The sequence below is a fragment of the Heptranchias perlo genome, chromosome 27 (genome assembly GCF_035084215.1).
Source record: "Heptranchias perlo isolate sHepPer1 chromosome 27, sHepPer1.hap1, whole genome shotgun sequence".
In the NCBI taxonomy this organism is placed as follows: domain Eukaryota; kingdom Metazoa; phylum Chordata; class Chondrichthyes; order Hexanchiformes; family Hexanchidae; genus Heptranchias; species Heptranchias perlo.
The window spans coordinates 39444449-39468853 of record NC_090351.1 but is presented as its reverse complement, the minus strand read 5'-3'; the positions used below and the strand labels follow the sequence as shown (position 1 = coordinate 39468853).

Genomic DNA, 24405 nt, shown 5'->3' with positions numbered 1-24405 from the left:
TGTGTGCGTGTGTGTATGTGTGCGTGCGTGTGTGTATGTGTGCGTGCGTGTGTGTATGTGTGCGTGCGTGTGTGTATGTGTGTGCGTGTGTGTGTTTATGTGCATGTGCGCATATGTGTGCGCGTGTGTGTGTATGTGTGTGTATGCACGTGCATGTGTGCGTGTGTGTGCATGTGCGTGTGTGCGTGTATGTGCATGTGTGTGTACATGCGTGTGTATGCATGCATGTGCCTGTGCGTATGTGCCCGCAGTTATGATCTGGAATGCGCTGCCTGAAGGAACGGTGGAACAGCTTTAATCATAACTTTCAAAATGGTACTGGATAAATACTTGAAAAGGAAAAATTTGCAGGGCTATGGGGAAAGAGCAGGGGGGAGTGGGACTAATTGGATAGCTCTTTCAAAGAGCCGGCACAGGCACAATGGGCCGAATGGCCTCCTTCTGTGCTGTAAAATTCTATGATTCTATGATAATGCTTGGTTCTCATCATCCTCTTCACCATCACCATCATTTTCCTCCTCCTGTGCCCCCAGTTGCTGTGCTGGGTTGGGAGGTTAGGAGGGTAGAAACTAAAAAGGGGTGAGCCTCGCTCCCCTGGGATTGAGGAGACAGTGGAGAGGGTGGAAGGTTGTGATGTCAGGGCGTGACTGTAGGTGTTCAGTCAGTAACCTGCTGCTGCCCTCGCCCTCTCCCATGGCAAAAACTGGCCATGGGCTTCTCCTTGAAGGGGGTGAGGTACTTAAGATTGTGGGAGGCCCCTTCGGTGCCCTGCCTGTGGCGGGCATTGTGCGCCAATTTGTCCTGCAAGAAGATAAAGTGACTGATGGTAAGGCTGGCAGTTGAGGAGTTTGTGCCAAGTGGCATGGGAGAGGTGAAGTAAGAGATGTGGGGTTATGAGGCTTTTAAAGAAAGAAAGACTTCCATTTATATAGCATCTTTCATGACCTCAGGATTCCCAAAGCACTTTACAACCAATGAAGTACTTTTGAAGTGTGGTCACTGTTGTATTGTAGGAAACGCAGCAGCCAATTTGCGCACAGCAAGATCCCACGGACAGCAATGAGATAAATGACCAGATAATCTGTTTTAGTGATGTTGGTTGAGGGATAAATATTGGCCCAGGATACCAGGGAGAACTCCACTGGTCTTCTTCAAAATAGTGCCATGGGATCTTTCACATCCACCTGAGAGGGCAGACGGGGACTTGAACCACACAATCTGTCTGACTCAGAGGCGAGAGTGCTACCCACTGAGCCAAGGTGGAGGAAGGGGCTTTAGGGTTATGGATGTTAGCAATTGGTGTGAGGGGAGCTGGGTGGTCATAGTGTAAGACCCCAAGTTAGTGACCCCTTAACCAGAGGGCAGTGTGAAGGGTTAGTTGCGGAAATCTTGCTTTAAGAGGGTGAAGAGTGCGCTGGTGCCCAGAGTGAGCGAGGAAGATAAGGGAGAGGTGTGTTACTTTGCCTGTCCTGCTGAGGAGGTACAGTTTATTAGCCCTGGGGATGAGGGAGTTTGCAGTCAGTGCCAGTACAGGGGATGAGGGATTCTATCCCTCCTGCCCTCAGTCTCCTTCAGGTGGGTTTGTAGGTCTGAATGAGTGAAGTTGTGTGTTCTTCCTCTCTGACTTGGTGCCTTTGCCCTGCTGCCCTCTTGGTCCAGATGGTCCTTCAGTGTTTATAATTCTGTCCAAGTATAATAAAATTATTGATAGGATGCGCAGTGAAGTTATTATTTGAAGGGACAGCTGCAGCGTAACTCCTTTTGACGAAACTCCAGGCCGGTGTGCGTACATGAGGGAGGTGCTGTGGTTTATCAGAGGGTTTGTGTACAGTGGTGTTCCCCAGGGGTCGGTGCTGGGACCACTGCTTTTCTTGATATATATTAATGACTTGGACTTGGGTGTACAGGGCACAATTTCCAAATTTGCAGATGACACAAAACTTGTAAGGGTAGTAATCAGTGAGGAGGATAGTGATAGACTTCAAGAGGATGTAGACAGGCTGGTGGAATGGGCGGACACGTGGCAGATGAAATTTAACGCAGAAAAATGTGAAGTGATACATTTCGGCAGGAAGAACCAGGAGAGGCAATATAAACTGGAGGGCACAACTCTAAAAGGGGTACAGGAACAGAGGGATCTGGGGGTACATGTGCACAAATCGAGTTCTGGGCACCGCAGTTCAGGAAAGATGTGAAGGCCTTAGAGAGGGTGCAGAAAAGATTTACTAGAATGATTCCAGGGATGAGGGACTTTAGTTATGTGGATAGACTGGAGAAGCTGGGGTTGTTCTCCTTAGAGCAGAGAAGGTTAAGAGGAGATTTGATAGAAGTGTTCAAAATCATGAAGGGGTCTAGACAGAGTAGGTAGAGAGAAACTGTTCCCATTGGCAGAAGGGTCAAGGAACAGAGGACACAGATTTAAGGTGATTGGCAAAAGAACCAAAGGTGACATGAGGAACATAGAGACTTACACACACACAGACACACACATACACACACCCACACAGACACACACCCACACACATACACACACAGAGACATACACACACCCACACAGACACACACCCACACACAGACACACACATACACACACCCACAGACACACACCCACACAGACACACACCCACACACATATACACACAGAGACATACACACACAGACACACACCCACACACAGAGACATACACACACTCACACAGACACCCCCACACAGACACACACTCACACACCCACACAGAGGTGCACACATACCCAAACAGGCACATGTACATATACACATATACACACATAGATACACACACAGATGCTCACACATGTACATACACACACCCAACAGACACACACACATCCACTCCCCCACATACCCACCCCCTCACATATCCAGCCCCCCACACACGCATTGCTCCCACACACACACACATGAATGCACCCCCCCACACACAATTCCCACCCCTCACAGGCCCGTGTGTCCAGGCACACTATGTGGCAGGGACAGTAATTTCTCTGCTTTCTACACACTATAGAATCATAGAATGGTTACAGCACAGAAGGAGGCCATTCGGCCCATCGAGGCCATGCCAGCCCTTTGTAAAAGCAATCCAATTAGTCCCATTCCCCCTCTCTTTCCCCGTAGCCCTGCAAATTTTTTCCCTTCAAGTATTTATCCGATCCGTTTCTGTCCTGTCGAGTGCTCCTCCTTTAAACATTCCGTACTTTGTTTCAGTAACAACTAACCACAAGCCATAGTGCGTTGCTGCGTGACCTGCTCGCCTCATGATCCCATCACATGTCTGTATTGACTGGTGCAGCTGAGGCAGTTGTGGGGGGGGGCGCGGGTGAGGGACTATTGGAAAGCTCAGTGACATTTAACTTGATTGGGTTACTGCCAACCAGGACCTGAGATAAGGAAACAATTTTCCAAAAACAGATGGAGGTTATAAAAAGGGAAGGTCATGACAGACAGTGTTTCAACATTGCCCTGATTGTGGGGACTGGGCCACAGATTCAGTCTGGCAAGAACTGGATTTACTTGCTGAGATCAGGCCGTTAGACACGAGCTGGGTTAACTCCACACACAAACTCAATCAAATCCATCAAGACCATTTCACCTTCTGCTGCACTGAAGGGCTATAATTGGAGGGAGGGAGGGTTTGCTTTCCACATCTGGACTGATTGAGCTTTACAAAGGGTTCAGATGCTGAATTAAAGAAAGAACTTGCATTTATATAGCGCCTTTCACAACCTCAGGATGTCCCAAATGACAACCAATTAATTACCTTTTGAAGTGTAGTCACTGTTGTAATGTAGGAAACGTGGCAGCCAATTTGCGCACAGCAAGATCCCACAAACTCGATGATCAGATAATCTATTTTCTCGTGTTGTTGGAAGAGGGATAAATATTGGCCAGGACACTGGGGAGAACTCCACTGCTCTTTTTCAAAATAGTGGCCGTGGGATCTTTTACGTCCACCTGAGGGGGCAGACGGGGCCTCAGTTTAACGTCTCATCTGAAAGACGGCACCTCCGACAGTGCAGCACTCCCTCAGTGCTGTCACTGGGAACGTCAACCTGGATTATGTGCTCAGTGTCGCTGGAGTGGGACTTTGAACCCATGAATATCTGAGTCCGAGGTGAGAGTGATACTTATTGAGCCACAGCAGACACCCCTGGTTAACTCAGCACAGATTGCGAATCAAAGGTTGCTCTCTCTAACTGAGCCAAGCAGAGGCATGAGTCAACTGCTATACTGTAATATTCAGAAGGTTGGCACTGATATTTGCACCGAATGCCACTGTTTAAAGATTTTAGACCAGCCTTATTTCCACTTTTGTGCCAATATGAGGCTTTGGGAGCTGAGGCCCTGAGCAAATGTTCTGCTGGTCGATTACAGCTTTCATACTCCCGCAGCACAGTCAGAACAGAAAATAAGAGTGGGGAAAGTTTGCAGTGCTCTGGGGAAAGTGGATAGCTCTTTCAAAGAGCATGATGGGCCAACTGGCCTCCTTCTGTGCCATAAGATTCTGTGATTCTATGGAACACACAACAAAACTGTAGAGGGAGCATTACTCTGTTTCTAACCTATGCTGCACCTGTCCCGGGAGGATTTGATCCATCTGAGGGGGAATAGGCACCATTGGATTATTCACATCCACTCAAGAGAGCAGACAGGGCTTCAGGTTTAATGACTTACCTGAAAGGCAGTGACCTCTCACAATGCAGCACTCCCTTAGCACTGCACTGGGAGGATCATCCCAGATTTTATGCTCAAGTCTCTGGAGGGGGGTCTATAGAACCCACAAACTTCTCACTCAGAGGCAGGAGTGCTACCCACTGATCCACAGCTGACACCTACGGCAATAGCCCCTCAAGGTGCTGAGTGACTGTGCCCTGTACGAGGTGACTGTTTGACCGTACAGACGGTTACTGACGGCAGAAAAAAGATGCAGCCAAGGGCATTGGGATGAAGCAGATGCAGGCCTGTGTTTTGGGGATTGGAGTGTGAGCTGTGCTGTCACGGTGGTGCGATGAGAGACTGCTGGTACCTTGCCTCTCCCAGTCAGTTCTGAAACCAGATTCCCACGACAAACCATCCCTGCCCTCCGTTGCAAGGCCCTGCCTCTGCACCGCCCTGGTCACATCTCGTCGTGATGTATACTAATGACCTGGACTTGGGTATGGGGGCATAATTGCAAAGTTTGCAGATGACACAAGACTTGGAAATATAGTAAACAGCGAGGATAGTAACAGATTTTAGGAGGGCAGAGACAGACTGGTGAAATGGGCAGACACTTGGCAGATAAAATTTAACGCAGAGAAGTGTGAAGTGATGCATTTTGGTAGGAAGAATGAGGAGAGGCAATAGAAACTAAATGGTACAATTTTTAAAGGGGGTGCAGGAACAGAGAGACCTGGGGGTGTACGTTCACAAATCTTTCAAGGTGGCAAGACAAGTTGAGAAGGCTGTTAAAAAGATATATGGGATCCTTGGCATTATAGATAGATGAATAAAGCACAAAAGCAAGGAAGTTATACTAAACCTTTAGAAATTACTGGTTAGGCCCCAGGTGGATTATTGTGTCCAATTCTGGGCACCACACGTTAGGAAGGCTGTCAAGGCCTTAGAGAGGGTGCAGAGGGGATTTACTGGAATGGTATCAGGGATGAGGGACTTCAGTTACATGGAGTTGAGAAGCTGAGATTGTTCTCCTTCCAGTAGAGAAGGTTAAGGGGAGATTTGATAGATGTGTTCGAAATTAATGAAGGGTTTTGATAGAGTAAATAAGGAGAAACTGTTTCCAGTGGCAGGAGGGTCGGTAACCAGAGGACACAGATTTAAGGTAATCGGCAAAAAAATCAGTGGGGAGATGAGGAAAAATGTTTTTGCGCAGTGAGTTGTGATGATCCAGAATGCGCTGCCTGAAAGGGCAGTGGAAGCAGATTCAATAATAACTTTCAAAGGGGAATTGGATAAATACTTGAAGGGGGAATATTTGCAGGGCTATGGGGAAAGAGCAGAGGAATGGGACTATTTGAATTGCTCTTTCAAAGAGCCGGCACAGGCATGATGGGCCGAATGGCCTCTTTCCATGCCGTAGATTCTGTGATTCTGTGAAATGCACGTCAAATTAGTTTGAAGTACAGTCCTTGTTGTTATGCAGGCAAACATAGCAGCCATTTCCACACACAGCAAGATCCCACAAACAGCAATGAGAACAATGGCCCCGAAATTCCAACAGGAGATTGAAGGAAAACCACAGAGAAATGGCAAGAAAGAAAGAAAGACTTGCATTTCTATAGCACCTTTCACGATCTCAGGACGTCCCAAAGTGCTTTACAGCCAATGAAGTAATTTTTTGAAGTGTAGTCACTGTTGTAATGTAGGAAACGCGGCAGCCAATTTGTGCACAGCAAGATCCCACAAACAGCAAATGTGATAATGACCAGATAATCTGTTTTTAATTATGTTGGTTGAGGGATAAATATTGGCCCAGGACATAGGGGAGAACTCCCCTGCTCTTCTTCAGAATAGTACCACAGGATCTTTTATATCCACCTGAGGGGCCAGACAGGGCCTCAGTTTAACATCTCATCCAAAAGACAGCACCTCCAAGAGTGCAGCACTCCCTCAGTACTGCAAGCCTGGATTATGAGGCTCAAGTCTCTGGAGTGGGCCTTGAACCCACAACCTTTAAACTCAGAAATGAGAGGGCTGCCCATTGATCCACAGCTGGCACTTCATATTGACCCCCCAGCTGCCTGAGATGTGATTCCTGTCACTCTATTAAAGCCCAAATGAAGTGAGTGCGAGTTTGCAGAGGGGCTCAGAGTCAATGTGGGGGCCCCTTTTTATGAATCTTTTGCTAGCTCTTTTGCTGCTCTGTCTGGGAAGGCTGATTAACTGCTGGTTTCAGTAGAGGCTGCACACAACATCTGGCTCACAAAAAATGGGCACTGTGCCCTGGCACCCCTCAGCTGAAGAGATGCAGGAAGACCGCTGGCTCCAGGCAGTGGCTGTGCTCACAAGACTCCTTCTGTGCTTGTTTATAGCAGCATCATAGAATGATACTGTACAGAAGGAGACCATTCGGCCCATCATGCCTGTGCCGGCTGTTTGAAAGAGCTATCGAATTAGTCCCACTTTTCCTGCTCTTTCCCCGTAGCCCTGCTAATTTTTCCCTTCAAGTATTTATCCAATTTCCTCTTGAACGTTATTATTGAATCTGCTTCCACCGCCCTTTCAGGCAGCGCATTCCAGATCATCACAACTCGTTGTGTAAACATTTTTTTCCTCATTTCGCCTCTGGTTCTTTTGTCAATCACCATAAATCTGTGTCGTCTAGTAACCGACCCTTCTGCCACTGGAAACAGTTTCTCCTTATTTACTGCATCAAAACTCTTCATGATTTTGAACACCTCTATCAAATCTCCCCTTAACCTTCTCTGCTCTAAGGAGACCAACCCCAGCTTCTCCAGTCTCTGGTACCATTCTAGTAAATCACTTCCTAAAGTGTGGTCCCCAGAATTGAACACAATATTCCAGTACTTAGTGTCCTGATTGTTCAGGAGCTGGCATGGACTGGACTGGCCCAGGTGACTGGTGGACTAGGCAGGGGGTCTGGGCATGGTGGGGGAGCTGGCATGGGATAATCCTTTTTCTTTTTAGCAGGATCTGAAAGATGACTCAGTGGGTTGGCGCGGAGAGCATGCTGCCACAGTGAAAGTCTCTCGCCTGCTTGACTCTATTTTCGAAGCATAAGCTTCAGCAAATGGGCCTCGGAGTCAGCTGTGGCTCTGTGGTAGCGTTCTTGCCTCAGAGTCAGAAGGTTGTAGGATCAAACTCCACTCCAGAGATTTGACCCTATAATCCAGGCTGACACTCCCAGTGCAGTACCAAGGGAGTTTATTAAACAGATGGGACGTTAAACTGAGGCTCCATCTGCTCTCTCAGGTGGATGTTAAAGATCCCACAGCAGTATTCGAAGAAGAGCAGGGGTGTGTTCCCTGGTGTCTTGGCCAATATTTATCCCTCAACCAACACCTAAAACAGATTATCTGGTCATTTATCTCATTGCTGTTTGTGGGATCTTGCTGTGCGCAAATTGGCTGCTGTGTTGCCTACATTACAACAATGACTACACTTCAAAAAGTATTTCATTGGCTGTAAAGTGCTTTGGGACATGCCGGGGTCACGAAAGTATCTTTTGTTCGAATAGTGGCCGTGGGATCTTTTACATCCACCTGAGAGGGCAGACAGGCCCTTGGTTTAACATCTCATCTGAAAGACAGTACAGCGTTCCCTCAGTACTGAGAGTGTCAGCCTAGATTTTGTGCTCAAGTCTCTGAAGTGGGACTTGAACCCACAACCGTCTGACTTAAAGGATGGGATATAGGAACAGGGTGGTAAATGTGATTCGAGCTACTTGCTCGTGTGGAGGGTACATGCTGACACGGACTGGCCGAGCCGAATGGCCTGTTTCGGAGTTGCAATTTCTATGTATTTCTATGTATCGCTTTTTTCCCCAAAACTTCTACTTCCATGGTACAGATAATCAGTTAGCAACCGGTTACAGTTTCAGGGTTGGCCGGGGCATTGGACAACCCTCTCGCTCCCCATCTCCGGCTCCTGATTTGCTCATGACATGCAAGAAATTAGCTGCACTGCGAAATTCCATCCATGTCACCTACTGCTTACATCCTACATGGCTGGCAATTCCTCGGGCCTCCTGTTTCTGGTTCCCGACCTCTCCCCTTTGACATCTCAAATGGGGGAGGCCACATTTAAACCAATTCCCCAGAAGCAGGGACAGGACAGATCCAAATCGACTTACTCGGTTTGCTTTATGCTGTGATCGCGGAGGGAGCATTAAGTTAACTGGATAGGGGAGACTCTGAGCTTGTGATCAGATGATGTGGAGACGGTGGATAACTGGGTTACAAGGATGGGGCTGAAACTTAGAAGAGTACCTCTCACTATATCAACTTGATGTATCCATTTCCCAACCTCTCCATCTCCCTACAGCCTCTCTGAGTGAGAATGCCAACTGATGCTCAGAGAGGGAGAGATGGGAGACAGCTCAGAACCTCCCAAACTTCCAGTTGGCTTGAGGACCGAAAGAGAGACTTCCATCTCATCAGAGATTCAGGCATTGAGCGCAGACTCCCTGTATTCCTCAGTCCCCCATATTAACCAATCTTCTACTCTCCCTCAGGTCCCATCAGCAGTATCCTGGTGAACAGATATGGCAGTCGGCCAGTGGTGCTCATGGGCGGACTGCTCGCAAGCTCAGGAATGATCATCTCTTCCTTCTGCAGAAGTATCGTGGAGCTTTACTTCTGTATAGGAGTGATCGGGGGTAAGTGCCAAATCATTCCTCCAGTACTTGGATCTTGTGTCTTTAGTTCTTTAATTAATGTACTAAGTGTGTGAGTATTAATGTGATAACAGTGAGTATTAATGTATTAACGATGTGAGTATTAATGTACTAATAGTGTGTGAGTATTGATGTAATAACAATAAGTACTAATGTAATAACAGTGAGTATTAATGTATTAATTGTGTGAGTATTAATGTAATAACAATAAGTATTAATGTAATAACAGTGAGTATTAATGTACTAATTGTGTGAGTATTAATGTAATAACAATAAGTATTAATGTAATAACAGTGAGTATTAATGTACTAATTGTGTGAGTATTAATGTAATAGCAATGAGTATTAATGTACCAACAGTGCATGAGCACTAAGGTACTAATGGTGTGTGAGTATTAATGTACTAATAGTATGTGAGTATTAATGTGCTAATGATATGAGTATTAATGTAATAACAGTGAGTATTAATGTACTAATTGTGTGTGAGTATTAATTTAATAATTATATTAGCGGGTGACATGCCATGGCTTGTTACTGACAGTCTGCAGGAAGTATTGGAGCAATGCTTACCCATGAAATCCTCCAAGTACTGAGCATCCCTCCCAACTCAAACTTCCCTTCACCTCTACTATGTCTGGTGCTGTCACTGGGGGTCAGATCTCATGTGGAATGTTCCCTCACTACTGTAGCACCAGAAAAATCCCACAGAAACCGAGAGGTTACTGTCCTCAGAGACATCTTTAGGAATTGGCAGGACTTAGAAAATCGACCCAGATAGTGGGCCGGAAAAGAGGAGCATTTGGAGCGTCCAACTCACGATCTCACTCCGACGCACACACTCTGCCTGCATTCCACATCCATTTCACTCTCACCCCCTGCTCTCTCCTGCATGCTCTCTGCTCTCTCACTGTGTTCTGTATCACTCACTCCTTACTCCCTCTCCCTATTCTGTGTCACTCTCACTCTCTGCTTTCTCTCTCTCTCTCCCTAGTTTACATATTAGTCAAATGTGACGCTCCCTGACTTCCAACAGCAGCCGCTCCCACTGACAGTCTCCGGAGACTCGGGTCACCGTGACCTCAGGAAATGGACAGTGTCCAGATCTCACAATGAACAACTTTTTAACCAAAATCTTCATTAAACTCCGAGCAGCATTATTTTAAAATAAAACTCTTCATGAATTTCTTTCTAATCGCCCATTAAAGGATTGGCTTCATTTACAAATTCCATACCCAGTAACTTTTTTCCTGGAAATTTCTGCTGGGCTGTGACCGGTTTAATATCCAATGAATGTGACCTTCCCGTGCCTGAGTGTCAGAATGCATCACACGAACTCCAGCCACCCCTGGGGGAGCAGAACGCTCTTAAATAAATGCCAGGCCTTACTGAGCGCTGTGCACAGTTTCTCTGCGGTCTTCGAGCGCCGATAGCATTCTGCAACATCTTTATTAAGCTCTGGGTACAAAGCAGACGTCAAACCATCACACCTGACTATACAGGGAGCTGGAACCCGATACACATAGAATCATAGAAATTTATGGCACAGGAGGCCGCCGTTCGGCCCACCGTGTCCATGCCAGCCAAAAAAGAGCTTTCCAGCTTAATCCCACTTCCCAGCTCTTGGTCCGTAGCCCTGTAGGTCTCGGCACTTCAAGTACACATCCAGGTGCTTTTTAAATGAGTTGAGGGTTTCTGCCTCTATCACCCTTTGAGGCAGTGAGTTCCAGACCCCCACCACCCTCTGGGTGAAAACATTTCTCCTCAGCTCCCCTCTAATCCTTCTACCAATTACTTTAAATCTATGTCCCCTGGTCACTGACCCCTCTGCTAAGGGAAATAGGTCCTCCCGACCCACTCTATCTAGTCCCGTCATAATTTTATACACCTCAATTAAATCTCCCTTCAGCCTCCTTTGTTCCAAGGAAAACAACCCCAGCCTATCCAATCTTTTCTCATAACTAAAATTCTCCAGTCCTGGCAACAACCTCATAAATCTCCTCTGTACCCTCTCTAGTGCAATCACATCTTTCCTGTAATGTGGTGACCAGAACTGCACACAGTACTCAAGCTGTGGCCTAACCAATGTTTTATACAGTTCTAGCATAACCTTCCTGCTCTTATATTCTATGCCTCAGCTAATAAAGGAAAGTATCCCTAATGCCTTTTTAACTACCTTATCTACCTGTCCTGCTACCTTCAGGGATCTGTGGACATGCACTCCAAGGTCCCTTTGTTCCTCTACATCTCTCAGTATCCTCCCATTTATTGTGTATTCCCTTGCCTTGTTTGCCCTCCCCAAATGCATTACTTCACACTTCTCTGGATTGAATTCCATTTGCCACTTTTCTGCCCACCTGACCAGTCTACTGATATCTTCCTGCAGTCTACAGCTTTCCTCCTCACTATCAACCACACGGCCAATTTTTGTATCATCTGCAAACTTCTTGATCAAGCCCCCCACTTTCAAGTCCAAATTATTAATATATACCACAAAAAGCAAAGGACCTAGTACTGAGCCCTGCGGGACTCCACTGGAAACAGCCTTCCAGTTGCAAAAACACCCGTCGACCATTACCCTTTGCTTCCTGCCACTGAGCCAATTTTGGATCCAACTTGCCACTTTCCCTTGGATCCCATGGGCTTTTACTTTTTTGGTCAGTCTGCCATGTGTGCCCTTGTCAAAAATCTTGCTAAAATCCATGTAGACTACATCAAACTACATCGGTACAATGGAAGGAAAAGAGAGAAAGAACTTGCATTTAAATAGCACCTTTCATGACCTCAGGACGTCCCAAAGCGCTTTACAGCCAATGAAGTACTTTTGAAGTGTAGTCACTGTTGTAAGGTGCTTCGGGACGTCCTGAGGTCGTGAAAGGCGCTATATAAATGCAAGTTCTTTCTTTCTTTCTAACTCAACACAGATAATGGATGTAACCTGGATTCTCCCTGGGCTATCAGGCTCAGTAATAAATGGAGGGGAGTGGGTCATGAATTGATTGAGTCACTGAGCAGAAGTTTTAAACCAGAAAGCATGGTCACAAGTTAGTGGTGAGATACATCGGTAAAGGGGCAGGTTCCTCTCTCTTTATATCAGTACTGAGTAATTCAGCGGAACGCATGTCCCTTTAAGAGATCCATCACAACAACAGCAACCTGCACTAATATAGCGCCTTAAATATAAGATAATCACTAATAAATCCAATAAGGAATTTGGGAGAAACTTCTTTACCCAGAGAGTGCTGAGAATGTGGAACTCACTCCCACAAGTAGTTGAGATGAATAGTATCGATGCATCAAAGGGGAAGCTCGATAAACACATGAGGGAGAAAGGAATAGAAGGATATGCTGATAGGGTGAGATGAATTAGGGAGGGAGGAGGCTCGTATGGAGCATAAACACCAGCATAGACCAGTTGGGCCGAATGGCCTGTTTCTGTGCTGTAAACTCGATGTAAACATTTCTACACACAAAGGGTTGTAGAAGTTTGGAACTCTCTTCCGCAAACAGCAATTGATGCCAGCTCAATTGCTAAATTTAAATCTGAGATCGATAGCTTTTTGGCAACCAAAGGTATTAAGGGATATGGGCCAAAGGCAGGTATATGGAGCTAGATCACAGATCAGCCATGATCTTATCAAATGGCGGAGCAGGCACGAGGGGCTGAATGGCCTCCTCCTGTTCCTATGTTCCTATAACAACAACCCAATCATTTATACAGTGCCTTTGACGTCAGAAAACGTCCCAAGGCACTTCACAGGAGCAATTATCGGACAAAATTTGACACCAAGACACATAAAGAGATGTTAGGACAGGGAAGCTTGGTCAAAGAGCTAGGTGTTAAGGAGCGTCTTAAAGGAGGAGAGAGAGGTAGAGAGGTTTAGGGAGGGAATTCCAGAGCTTGGGACTTGGCGGCTGAGGGCACGGCCGCCAATGGTGGAGCGATGAAAATCGGGGATGTGCAAAAGGCCAGAATTGGAGGAGCGCAGAGATCTCGGAGGGTTGTCGGGGCTGGAGGAGGTTACAGAGATAGGGAGGGGGCGAGGCCATGGAGGGATTTGAAAATAAGGATGAGAATTGGGAATGTGCAATAGGCCAGAGTGGGAGTATCAGCATTATGTAATTCACACTTCCCTTTAAGAGATCCATCCCCTTGGTTTTAAAAGTTTGGTTATTTAGTGTGGATTTACGTGTTGCAATATTCAGCTGATTGGTTATATTTTTTAATTCCTATCCAGGGCTCGGACTCGCCTTCAACTTGCAGCCAGCGCTGACCATGATTGGCAAATATTTCTACAAGAGGCGCCCTTTGGCAAATGGGCTGGCCATGGCCGGAAGCCCGGTGGTCCTCAGCACACTGGCTCCCCTCAACCAATACCTTTGTGACAATTACGCATGGAGGGGGGGCTTCCTGATCCTGGGGGGCATCCTCCTCAACTGCTGCGTGGCCGGGTCCCTCATGCGTCCCATAGGCCCCCAGCCCAGCAGTCTGTCCAAGTCGCCGCAGGACGCCAAGCAGGAGGGCGGTGCGAACTCCGATCTTTTGACTGGGGAGCCGAAAGCAAAGATCAGCGTCTTCCAAACCATCAGCAAAAACCTGGACCTGTCGCTGTTCAGACACAGAGGCTTCCTGGTCTACCTGTCTGGGAACGTCATCATGTTCTTTGGCCTCTTCGCCCCTCTGGTTTTCTTGTCCTCCTACGCCAAGAATATGAATATCGATGAGTATAAGGCTGCCTTCCTCCTCTCCATCCTGGCCTTCGTCGACATGTTTGCGCGGCCGTCCATGGGTCTCCTGGCCAACACCAAGTGGGTGAGGCCCAAGATCCAGTACTTCTTCTCCTTCTCCGTCCTGTACAATGGCATCTGCCACATCATGATGCCCTTGGCGACGGACTACACTGGTCTGGTGTTGTACACCATCTTCTTCGGGTTTGCCTTTGGCATGCTGAGCTCCGTCCTCTTCGAGACCCTGATGGATATGGTGGGGGCACAGAGGTTCTCCAGCGCAGTGGGGCTGGTGACCATAGTTGAGTGTTGCCCTGTGTTACTGGGACCTCCGATGCTAGGTGAGATGGGTTGCGTGCGGTGTCCCAGGGAGGGCGGTGAGGGGGGGGGGCGCGGGGTGGCCTGGGGAGTAGGGAGATACAATCATAGAATCATACTACACAGAAGGAGGCCATTTGTGTTAAAATTGGATAGTCATGTGGTGAAGGATGGAATACTAGAGCCTGGTCTTCAGTTGCTTCCAAGCCTTTATTCAGAGATTCCCCTTACACACACACCACACCCTCGATAAGCTCTCCGATAAAAAGGATACAAGAGAGTCCCCAATTGATACCCACCACCTGAATACAATTAACACTCATTGATACAAATCATTCAATTAACAATTCGGCCCATCGTGCCTGTACTGGCTCTTTGAAAGAGCTGTCCAATTAGTCCCACCCCCCCCCCCCCCCGCACCCCCCTGCTCTTTCTCCGTAGCTTGTTTGCTTGTGGAGGGCGAAAGGAATTCTGTGGCATCTTCAGGGTCAGTGAGGAATCCCAGAATTTTACAGCACAGAAGGAGGCCATTCGGCCCATCTTGCCTGTGCTGGCTGTTTGAAAGAGCTATCCTATTAGTCCCACTCCCCCCTGCTCTTTCCCCACAGCCCTGCAATTTTTTCCTTTTCAAGTATTGATCCAATTCCCTTTTTGAAAGTTATTATTGAATCTGCTTCCACCGCCCTTTCAGGCAGCGCATTCCAGATCGTAACAGCTCGCTGCGTAAAAAATTGTTCCGTCATGTTGTCTCTGGTTCTTTTGTCAATCACCTTAAATCCGTGTCCTCTCGTTACTGACCCTCCTGCCACTGGAAACAGAGTAGATGGGGAGAAACTATCAAAACACCTCATAATTTTGAACACCTCTATCTCTGGTCTCTCCGTGTAACTGAAGACACTTTGGAAAATAACAAAAGGAAAGAATTCCCCAGCTCCCCAGTGGAGCCGGAGATCTGGGTCTTTCGGGTAATGAAATTAGAATTGGACCAAAATGTTTCGGGGTGGGGTGTTGAGAGGAGTGAAATATAATGGGTTTGGGGCAGTAGCTCTTAACACTGAGGTGGGGGGTTAGTGAGGGAGGACAACTCTACAGTGAGGGGGGAACTGGGGAGGGTGAGCGACTCCATAAAGTGGGGGGATTGGGGAGGGGGAGTGACTCTATACAGTGGGGGGATTGGGGACTGGGAGTGACTCTATACAGTAGGGGAATTGGGGAGGGGGAGTGACTCTATACAGTAGGGGAATTGGGGAGGGGGAGTGACTCTATACCGTGGGGGGATTGGGGAGGGGGAGTGACTCTATACAGTGGGGGAATTGGGGAGGGGGAGTGACTCTATACAGTAGGGGAATTGGGGAGGGGGAGTGACTCTACAGAGTGGGGGAATTGGGGAGGGGGAGTGACTCTATACAGTGGGGGCATTGGGGAGGGGGAGTGACTCTATACAGTGGGGGGATTGGGGAGTGGGAGTGACTCTATACAGTAGGGGAATTGGGGAGGGGGAGTGACTCTACAGAGTGGGGGAATTGGGGAGGAGGAGTGACTCTACAGAGTGGGGGAATTGGAGAGGGGGAGTGACTCTATACAGTGGGGGCATTGGGGAGGGGGAGTGACTCTATACAGTAGGGGAATTGGGGAGGGGGAGTGACTCTACAGAGTGGGGGAATTGGGGAGGGGGAGTGACTCTGTACAGTGGGGGGATTGGGGAGGGGGAGTGACTCTATACCGTGGGGGGATTGGGGAGGGGGAGTGACTCTATACAGTGGGGAGATTGGGGAGGAGGAGTGACTCTATACAGTGGGGGGATTGGGGAGGGGGAGTGACTCTAGACAGTGGGGGGATTGGGGAGGGGGAGTGACTCTATACAGTGGGGGGATTGGGGAGGGGGAGTGACTCTAGACAGTGGGGGGATTGGGGAGGGGGAGTGACTCTACAGAGTGGGGGGATTGAGGAGGGGGAGTGACTCTATACCGTGGGGGGATTGGGGAGGGGGAGTGACTCTATACAGTGGGGAGATTGGGGAGGAGGAGTGACTCTAGACAGTGGGGGGATTGGGGAGGGGGAGTGACTCTATACAGTGGGGAGATTGGGGAGGAGGAGTGACTCTATACAGTGGGGGGATTGGGGAGGGGGAGTGACTCTACAGAGTGGGGGGATTGAGGAGGGGGAGTGACTCTATACAGTGGGGGAATTGGGGAGAGGGAGTGACTCTAGACAGTGGGGGGATTGGGGAGGAGTAGTGACTCTACAGAGTGGGGGGATTGGGGAGGAGGAGTGACTCTATACAGTGGGGGGATTGGGGAGGGGGAGTGACTCTATACAGTGGGGGGATTGGGGAGGGGGAGTGACTCTATACAGTGGGGGAATTGGGGAGTGGGAGTGACCCCAAAAAAGTCTGACTGGTACTGATGTTGCGTTGACGTTGAGTCGCTGGTTGGACGTACGATAATCGCAGAACTGTCTTTGTGCTGCAGGTTTGCTGAAGGATGCGTTCGACGACTTCCGCTACGTGTATTTTGCCTGCGGAGTCGTTCTGATCTTCGCGAGTATCTACCTGTTCATCGGCAATGCGATAAACTACCGGCTCCTGGAGAAGGAGAGAAAAGAGGGAGAGTTGAAATTGAAGCAGGAAGCAGCGATTGACCTGAAGGAGACCAAACCAGACATTTCATCCACGGCCCAAAAATATCAAGATGGCGATGCAGAGCAGGACACGGATATATAAGGGTGGGAAGTGGCCGGGTCTGTTCATTTTATATATTTGATTTTGTTGGGATACTAGCCAGTCCTCAGCTTCACTCTTTCACATTCACATTTCTGGAGTTGTACAGGAAGAGAATGCTGGAGTGTCGGTGTTGGGGAATATTTATTGTGGGGGCCAATCACTGTAATCTCTGCCCCCCCCTCCTCCTCCCCTTCCCCTCTCATTAGTTGCCAACCCTCCAGGATTGTCCTGGAGTCTCCGGGAATTAAAGATTAATCTCCTGGACACTGCCGTGAGCAACACCCCGGGGAGAACAAAAAAAGCATCAAGGCATTGAAAAAATGGTGCATTTTTATCATTTTCTTTGCACGCTTTTGTTTATTAGTGATAGAAATATTGAAAATGGAAAAAAAAAGGCTATTTGACTGGGTGGGGCAGGAGGTCATGTGATGAAACCTCCAGGAATACATCCAATCAGAGTTGGCAACCCCTAATTCATCCTCTTTGAGGGTGGGGGTGGGGTGATACAGACACTCGTGAGATTTTAGGGTGTCCCTGTGGGTGAACTTTGAACCGTTCGTGGAGGGTTAGTTGCGTGACACCATTTGGCCAAACTGATGATTGTCACGACCTTACGAACAGTGACGGACAGGAGAAGACCCTTTGGTCCATCCAGCCTGTCCCACACAATTGTGATACCTCGTGTATCGCGATATACACACTCCCCACCCCACCCGAAACCGTGTGATCTCCTGGGAGAGGCGAAAAAACCCAAATAAAAACCCAAGCCAATTTGAGGGGGAGAAAATCTGGGGAAATTCCTCTCCGACCTCCCCCTCCCCATCCCCTTTAGCCGATCGAAACTAGTCCAGGAGGTCACTCCGGCCCTGACCTTTCTATGTATTACATCACCCACCTTTTGTAAGCGGTGATCTCCGCTCGAAGGAATTCAGCCAGTCGCGTCCATCCCACGAGCCGGCAGCCTGGCCCAGAGGTCCCCTGTTCTCTGGGGAAAAGAACCCACCGCCTGACATCTAAACCTCCATCTGGGCCATGTGCAACTTAGAAATGGTGACCCCTGGTCCTCTCCCACATTGGCAGTGCCTAGGCCGTCCACAGTCAGTTGTCTGCATCCGCTGGGTCAAAATAATGCCCGTCTGCCTCACAGGTCAAAAAAAAATGCCGCCACCTTAGCAGGGGGATTCCCCACATTAATCATCGCGTGTGCCTCTTGTCGAATGTATCTCATTCTCGGGTGTGTGGATCCTGCCAGCTCAGGCTGGTAGCCACAAGTACGCACGTTGCTCCACATCAAACCTGCAAGTGAATCAGAACCCACCCAGTCAGTGCATTGCTGTCGGGGGAATGGGAGGTGTGTGGGTGGTTGCACCGGTACAGAGGGAGGGAATCAATGATGCAACAAAAAAAAAATCTGATTAAGAAGTTAAAATTAAATGTAGCGTCAGAAATCCTTTCCAAACAGTCGGAGCACTGGGCTCTGTACAGGGAGGAAACAGTCGGAGCACTGGGCTCTGTACAGGGAGGAAACAGTCGGAGCACTGGGCTCTGTACAGGGAGGAAACAGTCGGAGCACTGGGCTCTGTACAGGGAGGAAACAGTCGGAGCACTGGGCTCTGTACAGGGAGGAAACAGTCGGAGCACTGGGCTCTGTACAGGGAGGAAACAGTCGGAGCACTGGGCTCTGTACAGGGAGGAAACAGTCGGAGCACTGGGCTCTGTACAGGGAGGAAACAGTCGGAGCACTGGGCTCTGTACAGGGAGGAAACAGTCGGAGCACTGGGCTCTGTACAGGGAGCAGACAGTCGGAGCACTGGGCTCTGTACAGGGAGGAAACAGTGGGAGCACTGTGCTCTGTACAGGGAGGAAACAGTCGGAGAACTGGGCTCTGTACAGGGAGCAGACAGTCGGAGCACTGGGCTCTGTACAGGGAGGAGACAGTCGGAGCACTGGGCTCTGTACAGGGAGGAAACAGTTGGAGCACTGGGCTCTGTACAGGGAGGAGACAGTCGGAGCACTGGGCTCTGTACAGGGAGGAAACAGTTGGAGCACTGGGCCCTGTACAGGGAGGAATCAGTCGGAGCACTGGGCTCTGTACAGGGAGGAAACAGTCGGAGCACTGGGCTCTGTACAGGGAGGAAACAGTCGGAGCACTGGGCTCTGTACAGGGAGCAAACAGTCGGAGCACTGGGCTCTGTACAGGGAGGAAACAGTCGGAGCACTGGGCTCTGTACAGGGAGGAAACAGTCGGAGCACTGGGCTCTGTACAGAGAGGAAACAGTCGGAGCACTGGGCTCTGTACAGGGAGGAAACAGTCGGAGTACTGGGCTCTGTACAGGGAGGAAACAGTTGGAGCACTGGGCTCCGTACAGGGCGGAGACAGTCGGAGCACTGGGCTCTGTACAGGGAGGAAACAGTTGGAGCACTGGGCTCCGTACAGGGAGGAGACAGTCGGAGCACTGGGCTCTGTACAGGGAGCAGACAGTCGGAGCACTGGGCTCTGTACAGGGAGGAAACAGTCGGAGCACTGGGCTCTGTACAGGGAGGAAACAGTCGGAGAACTGGGCTCTGTACAGGGAGGAAACAGTCGGAGCACTGGGCTCTGTACAGGGAGGAAACAGTCGGAGCACTGGGCTCTGTACAGGGAGGAGACAGTCGGAGCACTGGGCTCTGTACAGGGAGGAAACAGTCGGAGTACTGGGCTCTGTACAGGGAGCAGACAGTCGGAGCACTGGGCTCTGTACAGGGAGGAAACAGTCGGAGCACTGGGCTCTGTACAGGGAGGAAACAGTCGGAGCACTGGGCTCTGTACAGGGAGGAAACAGTCGGAGCACTGGGCTCTGTACAGGGAGGAAACAGTCGGAGCACTGGGCTCTGTACAGGGAGGAAACAGTCGGAGCACTGGGCTCTGTACAGGGAGGAAACAGTCGGAGCACTGGGCTCTGTACAGGGAGGAAACAGTCGGAGCACTGGGCTCTGTACAGGGAGGAAACAGTCGGAGCACTGGGCTCTGTACAGGGAGGAAACAGTCGGAGCACTGGGCTCTGTACAGGGAGGAAACAGTCGGAGCACTGGGCTCTGTACAGGGAGGAAACAGTCGGAGCACTGGGCTCTGTACAGGGAGCAGACAGTCGGAGCACTGGGCTCTGTACAGGGAGGAAACAGTGGGAGCACTGTGCTCTGTACAGGGAGGAAACAGTCGGAGAACTGGGCTCTGTACAGGGAGCAGACAGTCGGAGCACTGGGCTCTGTACAGGGAGGAGACAGTCGGAGCACTGGGCTCTGTACAGGGAGGAAACAGTTGGAGCACTGGGCTCTGTACAGGGAGGAGACAGTCGGAGCACTGGGCTCTGTACAGGGAGGAAACAGTTGGAGCACTGGGCCCTGTACAGGGAGGAATCAGTCGGAGCACTGGGCTCTGTACAGGGAGGAAACAGTCGGAGCACTGGGCTCTGTACAGGGAGGAAACAGTCGGAGCACTGGGCTCTGTACAGGGAGCAAACAGTCGGAGCACTGGGCTCTGTACAGGGAGGAAACAGTCGGAGCACTGGGCTCTGTACAGGGAGGAAACAGTCGGAGCACTGGGCTCTGTACAGAGAGGAAACAGTCGGAGCACTGGGCTCTGTACAGGGAGGAAACAGTCGGAGTACTGGGCTCTGTACAGGGAGGAAACAGTTGGAGCACTGGGCTCCGTACAGGGCGGAGACAGTCGGAGCACTGGGCTCTGTACAGGGAGGAAACAGTTGGAGCACTGGGCTCCGTACAGGGAGGAGACAGTCGGAGCACTGGGCTCTGTACAGGGAGCAGACAGTCGGAGCACTGGGCTCTGTACAGGGAGGAAACAGTCGGAGCACTGGGCTCTGTACAGGGAGGAAACAGTCGGAGAACTGGGCTCTGTACAGGGAGGAAACAGTCGGAGCACTGGGCTCTGTACAGGGAGGAAACAGTCGGAGCACTGGGCTCTGTACAGGGAGGAGACAGTCGGAGCACTGGGCTCTGTACAGGGAGGAAACAGTCGGAGTACTGGGCTCTGTACAGGGAGCAGACAGTCGGAGCACTGGGCTCTGTACAGGGAGGAAACAGTCGGAGCACTGGGCTCTGTACAGGGAGCAGACAGTCGGAGCACTGGGCTCTGTACAGGGAGCAGACAGTCGGAGCACTGGGCTCTATACAGGGAGGAAACAGTCGGAGCACTGGGCTCTGTACAGAGAGGAAACAGTCGGAGCACTGGGCTCTGTACAGGGAGGAAACAGTCGGAGCACTGGGCTCTGTACAGGGAGCAGACAGTCGGAGCACTGGGCTCTGTACAGGGAGGAAACAGTCGGAGCACTGGGCTCTGTACAGGGAGCAGACAGTCGGAGCACTGGGCTCTGTACAGGGAGGAAACAGTCGGAGCACTGGGCTCTGTACAGGGAGGAAACAGTTGGAGCACTGGGCTCTGTGCAGGGAGCAGACAGTCGGAGCACTGGGCTCTGTACAAGGTCCTGAGAATGAAAGTATAGTTTATGATCAGAACTCAGCATCATTCACTGAGGGAGGGCACGGTTGATCAATGCAATGGGTTATTTAGCCCGGGGATGGCTGTCGCTGGAGTTTATCTTCCGATACACTATCACATATCACATCACCTTCTGTTCTCTTGTTTTCCCTCAATGTCGCCGCCAGGGGATTAAAGCACTTTTCCCTCACCCAGTTCGTTGAATCCAAATAGGCACGAGGTTGCTGGAGATGGTGGAGATGGGTGTTTATATTATTCCTGAACCTCAGCTTTCATTTTCAGCAAAAACTAACTGATGGACAACCTGCCCAACAGATATGGAGACAATAAAAGCCCAAAGAGTGCCTGGGGTTCCCACTCCCGCAGACTGTCTGGGGGTCCACACTCCCGTAGACTGTCTGGTAGTCCACACTCCCGTAGACTGTCTGGGAGTCCACATTCCCGTAGACTGTCTGGGAGTTCTCATTCCCATAGACTGTCTGGGAGTCCACATTCCCGTAGACTGTCTGGGAGTCCTCACTCCCGTAGACTGTCTGGGAGTCCACATTCCCATATACTGTCTGGGAGACCGCACTCCGGTAGACTGTCTGGGAGTCCATATTCCCGTAGACTGTCTGGGAGTCCTCACTCCCGTAGACTGTCTGGGAGTCCACATTCCCATATACTGTCTGGGAGACCGCACTCCGGTAGACTGTCTGGAAGTCCACATTCCCGTAGACTGTCTGGGAGTCCATGCTCCCATAGACTGTCTGGGAGTCCATGCTCCCATAGACTGTCTGGGAGTCCATGCTCCCATAGATTTCTGGGAGTCCATGCTCCCATAGACTGTCTGGGAGTCCATGCTCCCATTGACTGTCTGGGAGTCCATGCTCCCATAGACTGTCTGGGAGTCCATGCTCCCATAGACTGTCGGGGAGTCCACATTCCCGTAGACTGTCTGGGAGTCCACATTCCCATATACTGTCTGGGAGACCGCACTCCGGTAGACTGTCTGGGAGTCCACATTCCCGTAGACTGTCTGGGAGTCCATGCTCCCATAGACTGTCTGGGAGTCCATGCTCCCATAGACTGTCTGGGAGTCCATGCTCCCATAGACTGTCTGGGAGTCCATGCTCCCATAGACTGTCTGGGAGTCCATGCTCCCATAGACTGTCTGGGAGTCCATGCTCCCATAGACTGTCTGGGAGTCCAGGCTCCCATAGACTGTCTGGGAGTCCATATTCCCGTAGACTGTCTGGGAGTCCAGGCTCCCATAGATTCCATTGATCGTGGGTCCGTGCTGTCGGAGACTTTATTCCGATTGGATGTTAAACTGAAGTCCCTTTTGCCTTGATGCTCACTAGAACAGTGAAGGTCTCGAGAATAATCGCAGTGTCTTGCGCAGTGTTCACCCTTCAGCCCCCAGTATTTACACCTCTCCCCCAGTGCCCCTCGTTATTTACCGCCCTTCCCCAGTGCCCATTGCAGTATTTGATCCGATGCTCTGATGGCCCAGTTCTCTGGTGGTCCAGTGCTGTGGTGGTCCTGTGCTATGGTGGCCCAGTTTTCTGGTGGCCCAGTTCTCTGGTGGTCCAGTGCTGTGGTGGCCCAGTTCTCTGGTGTTCTATTGCTCTGGTGGTGCAGTGCTGTGGTGGTCCATTGCTGTGGTGGTCCAGTGCTCTGGTGTCCAGTGCTGTGGTGGTCCAGTGCTGTGGTAGTCCATTGCTGTGGTGGTCCAGTTCTCTGGTGGTCCAGTGCTGTGGTGGTCCAGTGCTGTGGTGGTCCATTGCTGTGGTGGTCCAGTGCTCTGGTGTCCAGTTTTCTGGTGGTCCAGTGCTCTGGTGGTCCAGTGCTCTGGTGTCCAGTTTTCTGGTGGTCCAGTGCTCTGGTGGTCCAGTGCTCTGGCGTCCAGTTTTCTGGTGGTCCAGTGTTCTGGTGATCCAGTGATTTGGTGTCCAGTGTTTTGGTGAGGAATATACATTCTCTACCTCATTTTCTCAAAAGCAAAACCAGAATCCACTCAGTACCTCGGAAGATGCAGAATTGATGTTCAGCACAAGTTATTTTGACAAACCCAATGTACTATTTGTCCGAGATTTCAATCTGTGACATTAAAAATATAGATTTATTGTTATTCTCACCTCCATGTAGCAGAAATTGAATATAAAATTAAGAAAATAATGTTGAATTTGTGCAAGATATTGCTTTGGCCAAATGTGCAATTCCAGGCACTCGGTTATGGAAAGGATATTAGACCCATGGGAATGGGACAGTGAAGATCCATGGGAATGGTATTAGGAATGAGAGGTTATACTTATAAAGAAAGGCTCAAAAAATTAGAGCTATTTTCACAGGAATAGAGAGAGTGAAGTGGGTCTTAATAAAGCTTTTCAAAATTATGGAAGTTTTGAGAGGGTAAATAGTAACAGATTGTTTCCACTGGTGAATCGCTAACGAGGGGACACAGACTGACGACTTTTATTAGTAGAACATAGGAATGTACAATTCCGCTAGTCATGTCATCTGCTGGCTGGTCAGGAAGTGCCACTGCTGAGAATCGCGCTCTCTGATCAGAATCTCGCCACCTCCTTGAGAAGGAGGTTTCTACGTCTCCTCCGTTTCGTTCTCCTTCGCCTCCTCCTTACCCTCTTCTCCTCTTCCCCTGCCTGGCGTCACGTAGAGAGAACCCACTTCTCCCGCTGCTTTACATCCAGTCGGCCGCGCTCTGGGTCGTCTCCGTAACGAAGCCCCTTTTCACATGGGCAGGTCGTCACCCTGACTCACAACCACCCCGGG

The 24405-nt window shown here is 49.8% G+C and overlaps 1 protein-coding gene across 4 annotated transcripts in view; it reads left to right on the top strand.

The window, feature by feature from the left end:
- The window catches only part of LOC137344613 (monocarboxylate transporter 1-like), a 45575-nt gene extending 26862 nt beyond the window's left edge, over window positions 1-18713 (top strand). For all 4 annotated transcript variants that reach the window (XM_068007713.1, XM_068007715.1, XM_068007712.1 and 1 more), the window contains exons 3-5: window positions 9210-9353; window positions 13606-14436; window positions 16885-18713. In XM_068007713.1, coding sequence (XP_067863814.1) covers window positions 9210-9353; window positions 13606-14436; window positions 16885-17135 — 1226 coding nt within the window. In that variant the 3' untranslated portion in view covers window positions 17136-18713. The remainder of the gene's footprint in view (window positions 1-9209; window positions 9354-13605; window positions 14437-16884) is intronic.
- Window positions 18714-24405: the final 5692 nt, after the last annotated feature.